The sequence below is a fragment of the Cyprinodon variegatus genome, unplaced genomic scaffold, assembly GCF_000732505.1.
Source record: "Cyprinodon variegatus isolate N-32 unplaced genomic scaffold, C_variegatus-1.0 Scaffold249, whole genome shotgun sequence".
Lineage (NCBI taxonomy): Eukaryota > Metazoa > Chordata > Actinopteri > Cyprinodontiformes > Cyprinodontidae > Cyprinodon > Cyprinodon variegatus.
In genome coordinates, this window is record NW_015150702.1 from 973963 (window position 1) to 983408 (window position 9446).

Sequence of the window (9446 nt, forward strand, 5' to 3'; positions counted from 1 at the left end):
TTTTAAAAATGTCGCCATCATAGGATGTTTTTTGGTCAAGTAAGATTTATCGCAATATTTGAGCTGGGTATTTCAAAAACCCTGGTTACGGCCCTGGCAGCCAGTGAGGAAAAGATGCAGAATCATGCTGCGTTGCTCTCCATCTAAATGGATGTTTGAGACGCGCATGCGCACTAGACGCAGTATCGCTCCATCACATGACGCAGAGGGTTTAGCTCCTCCCACCGAACCGAGAAGCTTTGAAAAGGGTCACGTCGCGCTGCAGCAGTGAAACAGGAGACGACTCCGCATCTCAAACGTACAGCTCACCTGTTCTGTCTACAGAAGACATCCACTAACAGGTAAAAACCATATTTAAAATAAGAGTTGTAATATGTTTTAGTTTTAATACTTTCAGATTTAACAACTTTGACTGAGACGTTCATGATGATGCTGATGTGGAATGTGATGCTGCGAACCCGAAGCTAACGTTATCATCCTAGCTTGTTAGCTACAAATGATTCATTTTATTATGAGCGTATGTCAATTATTTTGACAGTTAGTCACTAAAACACCCTTGAGCTTTCTAGGTTGTAAATAAATATCCACTTAAAGTTGCGTATTTTGATAAATGGACGAAGTACGCAACAGGAAGGGCGTTAAAACCGTTGACCTTCAAGGATGGAAGTGAAGGAGAGAGGCCTCTTCTGTCGGCTTTCTGTCCGGCCTTAACGTAGCAGAAGTCTACTGATAGAAACGTGGTTGACTTGATGACACATTTGGGGCATAAAAACGTGGTTCGCAGCAGTGGAATAAGATGGGGGAGGGTGATGATGTAGTCGTTTCCTGTCAGAGTATCTGTTCAAGTGCACGTAGACCTCTGGAGTGACGAATGCGGGGCGGGTTTAGGAGAAACGCCATGATAACCGTATATGTAAATTCTTATGTTTATGGAAAAATTTAAAACAAGGAAAATTAGCTGTTAGTTTAGACGCCTTGGAAGTCTTTTTATTTTAAACAAAAACTGTATATTTTCAGCATGTAAAATAATATACCTTGTTGCCAAGCAACATCCCAGCACAAATCTTTTAATGCCTGATTCCTTTTTGAATTTAAACTCAAATATTATTTTTTTCAACTACTAATGCGATCAACTCTTCCTAACAGTTCCAGTAGATGTAAAGCATCCTCATGTAGCCTGTTTTCAACATGAAAGTGCTGCTGTTGTATAACCTGCATCAAAGTCTTCACATCCACTGTAGCCTCCTGTATCAGGGAGCAAATGGGCAGTGCTCCTGCTAGTGCTGCTGGATCAAAGCCTGAAGATAGAAATACAGGGACCTGCATCAGCTCCAAGCCCTGCAGCCTGTCTGGTAAAAACATAGCAAAGCAAGCAGGCTCTTTTTTATGTTTAGCGCTGCTCTGCAGGAGCCATTTCAGCTCTATAGCTTGCAAGCTGGAGACAACAAGTTGGGTTAATCTCCAGAGGGGCAAAATGATGCAGGCAGTGCAGCAGAACATAGATCCCATTTCCATTTGACAGTGCCATCCTCTCCTGACTTTCTTATTGCAAGAGTAATGTATATATATTTCCTATGTGCAAATGCAGCCTGATCCAGTTGATGCCAGCCCACCCAGTCCCTGCTTATATATGCTTGGCATCATAGTTTGCAAGCTTGAATCATGTAGTTTATAAGCTTGCAGAAATGCTTCACAACAGACAAGCTGTAACTTGCTTATTGTATCTGTTGGCAATGATGTTTAAATACTTGTGATCTCTGGCAACTGGATGGTGCTTCTCAAGGTGAAAATGGACACATCAGACACGTAATGGCTCGGTTTCAGGAAGTAATAAATACTAGCATGTCCTGTGTTTACTTTTTTAATGCATCTAGTAAAGTAATTCTCAACATGTTCACTGCCATTGGTAAAGTGAGACATGGGGTCATCTCCTTTTTTTTTATTATTTATTGAGGCTGGTTATAATTAACACATTCTGTATGATTTCAGTACATCCTGTTAGTTTCTGAAGGGATTCCTTGTGACGCAGCAGGGAGTTGTCTTGATGTCGCAATGCAGACCAAGTGTCTGCCTTTTTGAGTCGAGCCGCTGTGCAACAGGCAGGAGAGTACATTTAAGGTGTGACTGGGAGAAAGTCACAACATAATCTCTGCTTCTCTCAATTGGGAGATATATATATACTATTTTAAAATCCCTGTGCAATGAAACAATTAATCAAGCGCACCTCAAACTGGCCTGCTTAGGACTTTTACTACTTTTACCAACAGTAGTGGAGACATGACAGAAGGGTAGCATTTAAATGTCACTAAAATCTAGTGCTGTATCAGCATGTATTTTTGTAATTGTAATTTTCTCCTCAAAAGTTTTCTTCACAAAGTGTGGTAATGATTTCATAAGGTCACCTGACCTTGACAGCTTAATTCAAAACAATAAAAATGACAAACATCACCGGAGCCCAATATTTAAGGTTAAAGAGTTTTTTTTTTACATCCTATGAAGGTGAAAAGATAGCTAATGGGACAAGCACGTAGGACGGTCTTGCGTAAACGTATATCACCAGAATAATTGACGATTAGGAGGACCACTTATTTGGATCCACCCGAAAATAAAAGATCGTCCCCTATACCTATAAAGGAACCTATGATTAATGATTATAAATTATTTTAAAGCTTTTTCAGTTTTGATGCAGCTAGAAGAAACGTGGATCTTTAATCCCACTTCCTCATTTCTTCCATTTTTAAACCTTCCTTTTGTACAGGAACAGATTGGATTAACGATTTAAAGTTTTTTTTTTTTTTTTTAGCACTGCAGGTTGTAAAGTAAGGGAATAAACTTTAAAACATTTGATGTCTTACAGGCAGCTTCTTAGATCTCTGCTAGTTCACCTGAACTGCTTCCATTTTAGGGATTGTTTTGCAGCGACACAGTCACTGGGCTCAGAACTCGCTTTAGAAGACAGTGGGGTGGTTTTATTTAATTTTGTTTTTTATACATTTGAGTGGAAAACAAAGATCAACTTCATATTTTCCTTTCACATTGCCCAAATAGGTTTTTCTAGAGATGATGAAACTTTTGACATTTACTTGGATATAGTCTTCCTCTGTCCACTATTTGTAGATTGATCTGATGATGTTTGCTCCTTTTTCATTCATATCAGAAGCATTTGGGAATATAGTTTTTATGCAACAGAGGACCCCCAGGTGTGATGACTTTTCAGATGCCTTTTGGGGACATTTACCAGGGAAGCAGGACTTGAAACGCACTTCAACACTTCAGTAATCCCTGTAATCTCCTCTTGGAGACCATCCAGAGTTTTATTGCGTTCTGCAGCAGCTATGCCACCAAGATAATCAGTTCTTTACAGATGAACAAGATAACCTAATAGGCATTTAGTTTTAATATAGTAGCAAAACGGCTGAAAGGTTAAAGAGGGATGAGACTGAATGAATCGGCTAAGGTACATTTTAATTTACTTAGTTATTCAAAACATGTTCCTATCAAAGAGCTTAGTCTGAGTAAGCCTAAAGTTTCCTGCTGATCTGTTCATCCACATCTGTGTCAGTTATGTCATCACTGGTGCTTATTTCTTTACTAAATTATATTTCTCTCCTGAATTCTAATTGGCTTAAGTATGGAGGTGTTTAAGTTTGTCAAAAGACGAGGAATAACAGAGATGCCTTTTAAATCAGTGAAGCCTAGATTTGTTTTTCACACATAAAGCGGGTTTAGACATCAGAAAATCAATAGAGATGGAAAAAAAAAATGGTTGGGATGAATAATAGAAAAGGCATCAATAACATTTCCCAGCAGCTCCCATCCTTACATTTGGTCTAAAAAGGACACATGATCCCCTTCTTCTGTTCTCCCTCCAGCTTTTCTTTTCCTGTCCGCTGCCAAAATAAATGTCGCCTTAAAACTTAGATCTTGGGGAACAAACTTCTTTCTCAACTTGTAGGAATTTTTGATTCATACTTTGTTTACTTTTACTAACTTCTGGCTTTTAAAAAAGTACATTCCCCATGGGGCAGCCAGCATTTTGCAATGTTTTGTCTTTGGAAATCTGAACATGCATTGTGGAAGCACGCAGGTGCCTCAAAAGATAACCCATCACTCCTGAGCGTGACTTTTGCTCTGGCTAAAAGAACTTCGAAGCACACATACAATCTGCATTGAAACTAACTGTTATCAAGTGTAAATATCTAATTCAATTGACTGGAGTTGTGTGCTTGTAGCTCAGACGGCTAACATAACAGTTTGCCTGGCGTGTCACGTTTCAGCATTCAGTTCTGACCTGCTTCGTTTCACCTTCCTGTAGAATTTGACTAACTGTGGTGAATTGTTCCTGCTCTGCGGAGAGCGCTGTCTGTGTTCTCTAAAGGACCTTATCTCATAGCTTTAAGCTGAGGATTAACAGGGATATGACCCTCAGCGTCCTATCACAGCAAAACCGACTGGTTAGTCCACTATTGCCGCCACTGTTTAAGAGATACAAACCAGCAAAAATATTCTTCATTAACAAAATCTTTCTGATGAATACATTTCAGGCAGGTTCCGTGTTGACAAACGTAATTCCAGCAGTTTGAATTGCTGTCCCTCTGTTAGGTCATTGAATCCATTTCTGATCTATTATGGCCACAGATAGCTTTTCACTTGTGCAGCTGCAAGCAAACCTAGAATCACTGAGGCCTTTGCAATTAGAGCAGTCACCCAGAAAGACAAGCCAGAGCGTGTCCTCTGGCATTCTCTCCATGCGCACAGTGGAAATTTACAACTACTCTGTGGATTTATTAATTACCTAAGCAGAAGGAACTTTTACCTCACAATTCTAGCCAGCAATGGGGGCATGAATGGTGGAAGAATACTACATTAATAAAGGCTAATACATATGAGGTATGTTTGAATTGAAAGAATAAAAGGCTGCAATGGCATTTACTGCGGGGGGCAAGAGTGTTGCTATGGGAGAGGAGAGCGAGTCGTTCTGCATCCAGTCCTGCAGCTGAAATGAAGCCTTGCAGCTGAGTCTGTGGAAGTGTTTTATAGCCCTCCACCCCCCTCAGTCTGTTGTGATTCAGATCCACACGGTGGGGGTAGGGGTTGCGTAACTGTCTACTTGCTGCGGAGTGAAGAAGGAAAGGATGTATGACTGCTGTCACCAAGTGATGTCGTTTCAATTAGAAAATGACACTGGTGGGGAGGTACCATTTCCTTTTGTGCAGGAAGTAACTTGCCATGTTTGGGTTTATCAAATTCCCTCAGACATGCCGCATCACTGGATGGTGTCAAATTCAGTATTTTTATGTCATATTTATTATTTAAATCCAATCCTTCTGCTTCAGGGAGTCAGCCACATAACAGACAATTGAAAGGAATGAAAAGAGGCAAGAGCTGGGTGGTTAGACGGAGTTAAAACTCGCTTCCTGTTTTCTCTTTCAGCCACCATGACACACCAGTACCCCGCACTGACTACTGAGCAGAAGAAGGAGCTGCAGGACATCGCTCAGAGGATAGTGGCTCCAGGAAAAGGCATCCTAGCTGCTGATGAGTCCACCGGTACGTGTAATACATCCTAAAACCCCGACGATAAATGTTAACAATCCCAAACACCCATGTTTATAAGATAAATGCTAATGGACACACTTCACGTGTGAATTTCAGGCAGCATGGCAAAACGCCTGAACCCCATTGGGGTGGAGAACACAGAGGAGAACAGGCGCCGCTACCGCCAGCTGCTCTTCACCGCTGACCAGCGCATCGACAGCTGCATCGGAGGAGTCATCTTCTTCCATGAAACCCTGTACCAGAAAACCGACGACGGTGTTCCCTTTGCTAAGCTCATCAAAGACCGTGGCATCGTCGTTGGCATCAAGGTAAAAAAAATAAAAATAATAAGTTGATCAGATATGAGACTCACACTCCTTTAAATGTTCATCCTTCTTTAGTTTGGTTTTAAAACAAGCCTATTACTGGGAGCTATGGAAAGAGGTTATGTTGGTGTGCTTACATACAAACAGTATAGGTGGTGAGGATAAACTGCCCTAAAGAGCTCGGTCTGCTCAGGAAAGGCAGAAATTAAGTAATGTTTACTTTTTTAGGTTGACAAAGGTGTTGTGCCCCTCGCTGGAACAAATGGAGAGACCACCACCCAGGGTACGTCAAATAACAAAAAAAAAAACAAAACAAAAAAAAGCAAATATAGTCAAAGTGTGAGTCTAAAGCTAGACTGTTTGTTGGAGAGCAGGTTTGGATGGGCTCAGTGAGCGCTGTGCTCAGTACAAGAAGGATGGTGCCGACTTTGCCAAATGGCGAAGTGTGCTGAAGATCAGCGAGACGACACCATCTGAGCTGGCCATCAAGGAGAACGCCAATGTACTGGCCCGGTATGCCAGCATCTGCCAGCAGGTCAGTACAAAATCAGATGTACCTTAAGCCGTTGCACCTTGATGACACAAAGTGTTAGCTTTTTAACTCTTTCAAGGTTTTTCACCATGGCAGCAACAAAGAAAAAATGTAGGATAGACCAACTGAAAGAAGTGAAAAATTCCTCCAAAGAAAATTTGAAACTTACCCTTTATAAAAGAAAACCGTAAATTGCATAATCTGACCTTTGAGACGTGTTAAGAACTTCTTTGTTTATACAATCCTATAGGGGTGGGTAAAATAATTGAAGTATCGATGCATCGCAATTATTACATGCAAAATTCATAATCTATGTTGGCGTCCCTCAGAATCTATTAACCTCCTTACCGTTGGGGACGTGGTCGGTTTGGTTACTGTTCTCAGCTAGTGCAGAGGCCAAATTAGTACACAAAACAGTCATGGCGAGCTCCAGCAGAAGACCAACTTTTAAGTCAGACGTTTGGGCTCATTTTTTCCCCCCCGTTGAAATACGGAACTCGACAAAAGCAAGGTAGTTTGAAAGAGTCGTGCTGACGTGCGATGGCTGGACTTCGAGAGCAACTGACCCCTACATAAAAATCACTTTTAATTTCATATCAAATGAGTGGGAATTAGTTTCAAATGTGCTTCAGACCAGGCTGCTTCACCGAAGTCACACAGGAAGCAACATGGCGAACATGTTGATGGAGGCAATAAACGAATGGGGCATAACCGGAAAAGTAGCCGCTGTTGTTACAGATAATGCTGCCAACATGCTAGTTGCTGTCGATATCACTGAACTATTACATGTTGGCTGCTTTGCCCATGTGCTCAACTTGGCATCCTAGGCTGCTCTTAAAACTTCAGCTGTCACACGGCTTCAAAAATCAGCATTGAATCGAATTGAATCGTGAAGTTCCTAACAATACACAGCCCTACAATCCTATAGCCGTCTTTGAATTTACGCATGAAAATTGGACTGTGTGTAGGCCTGTTCGTGTTCATGGAGCATTTGCAACATCAGCAGATTGCTGAGGTTCGCTTATCAAATTTAGACAACACTCATTGAATAAAAGTCCCTTTTTGGTGGAATAGAGATCAGAGTGTTGATTGTAAGGCAGTGTAATGTAGGCAATTAAAATTGCACATGAATAAGTTTGTTTACGAAATATCCCTTTAGTAAATTCAGCTTAAGAGAATTACAATTTGATGGTCCAGATAAGCACAGCTGTTTACTATAGCCTAATATTAAGTAATTTCCCTCTGGGATTATTAAAGTATTTCTGATTCTGAATATGTTTAACCACCAAAGCATGAATTGAAATTGAAAAGCGTTACGGTTAAAATATCTTCACCTTTTAAATCCGTTCAGAGTGATCCTTCAGAATATTACTGTTGTATTAACTGTCAGTTTAAAGTCTGTAAGGCTAGTAGCACATTGTCTAGAATCCCTGCTGCTGTTTGACACTCATGTTTTACCTTTCAGAACGGCATTGTCCCAATCGTGGAGCCTGAGATCCTCCCTGACGGCGACCATGACCTGAAGCGTTGCCAGTATGTCACAGAGAAGGTAGAGAATCAGAGATTGTCTCAAACTGCACTCCAAACACGTAGGCACACTTCTAACCTAAGAGCGTCTTTCTGCCTCCTGCTTTTAGGTCCTTGCTGCAGTATACAAGGCTCTGTCCGACCACCATGTGTACCTGGAGGGAACGCTGCTGAAACCCAACATGGTCACACCTGGACACTCCTGTCCCACCAAGTTCTCTAGCGAGGAAATCGCCATGGCTACCGTCACTGCCCTGCGCCGCACTGTACCACCAGCTGTTACAGGTCAGACAGTTGTAGAAATAAGAGGATTTATTTTTGCAGCTGTACAGGCTAGAGAGGTAATGGTATTGAGTTGGGAATCAATTTGTTTAAACTGTTTCTTTTCCTCGCAGGAGTCACATTCCTGTCAGGGGGTCAGTCTGAGGAGGAGGCTAGTGTGAACCTCAACTCCATTAACACCTGTCCACTCACCAAGCCCTGGGCCCTGACTTTCTCTTACGGCCGCGCCCTGCAGGCCTCAGCCCTGAGCGCATGGAAAGGAGAACTGAGCAACGAGAAGGCTGCCACCGAGGAGTTCATCAAGCGCGCCCAGGTCGGTCAAAACAAGACGGATCAGAAACAAATTTTCATGTGAAATCCTCTTGCGTTTATGTTAAGTCTTTGTTTTCTTTTCCATCTCCTCCAGGCTAACGGACAGGCTGCTCTTGGAAAATACGAGTCCTCTGGAAGCGCCAGCGCTGCTTCTAAATCCCTCTATGTGGCTAACCATGCCTATTAAACACCCAACTAGCTGTGGCCTAGTTCTAGTCTTAATATCTGCTCTGCTATTCCCCCTCACTCCTCCATCATTCACAGGCCTGCGCTCTCTACTGTACTTTGTTAATAGAGTTAACATTACATTATTAGATGTCTATTTAAAATCTATGTAAGAATGCAATACTATAGGGAACAGGCTTTGTTTTGTTTTTTTTTCCTTTTTAATTATTCTATTTCAAAAATCCAGTCAGATTTGAGACATTTGGTGACTAAAGTGTTGAATTTCACGTCTAGCTGCGGTTAGACTCTGAGATTAATGCAGAATGTATCCAGAGAGTCTGTCAGTATTCTTTTCATGCCTCTTCATAAGTGCTCCTCTCCCCATGTCCGATTCTTTCTCCCCTGACATCATAACTCCTCAGCCGTTCAGATCAGCACGTGTGCGTTGGTGTTTCGCTTCTGTCAGAAAAACAGCATTCGCCCTTCGTTCAAATACTGTACTAACTTTCACACTAACTGAGGGACCAACCAAACCGTCGGCATCAGTACATCTGTTTGAGGGCAAAACGAAAAGCTGAGCAGTGTCGAAATATGGAACAAAGTTGATCTGGTGTAGTTCACCTGTGGCTCCAGCAGAGGTCACTAGACACTGAGTACTGTAACAAGCAGCTGCACACCGGTAACCGCTTCTTTTTGTTTTCATGTTCCTTATTACAGTTTTAAACAAAAAACCATCACTGTGTGTCTTCTAAGTATAACATTAG

At 41.7% G+C, this 9446-nt stretch overlaps 1 protein-coding gene across 1 annotated transcript; it reads left to right on the forward strand.

Moving 5' to 3' along the window:
• The first annotated feature begins 205 nt into the window (after positions 1-205).
• On the forward strand, positions 206-9406 carry aldoc (aldolase, fructose-bisphosphate C). The gene is made up of 9 exons (XM_015382131.1): positions 206-341; positions 5434-5550; positions 5656-5867; positions 6093-6147; positions 6239-6399; positions 7862-7945; positions 8034-8208; positions 8319-8518; positions 8612-9406. Exons 2-9 carry the CDS (start codon positions 5439-5441, stop codon positions 8702-8704), a joined length of 1092 nt encoding a protein of 363 aa, XP_015237617.1. The 5' UTR covers positions 206-341; positions 5434-5438; the 3' UTR covers positions 8705-9406.
• Positions 9407-9446: the final 40 nt, after the last annotated feature.

Bases quoted from the DNA above. Each gene is read 5' to 3' on its own strand.
- aldoc (XM_015382131.1), top strand. From the start codon at position 5,439: ATGACACACCAGTACCCCGCACTGACTACTGAGCAGAAGAAGGAGCTG. The intron at 5,868-6,092 runs GTAAAAAAAATA...TTACTTTTTTAG, and splicing joins GCATCGTCGTTGGCATCAAG to GTTGACAAAGGTGTTGTGCC. The intron at 6,400-7,861 runs GTCAGTACAAAA...TTTACCTTTCAG, and splicing joins ATGCCAGCATCTGCCAGCAG to AACGGCATTGTCCCAATCGT.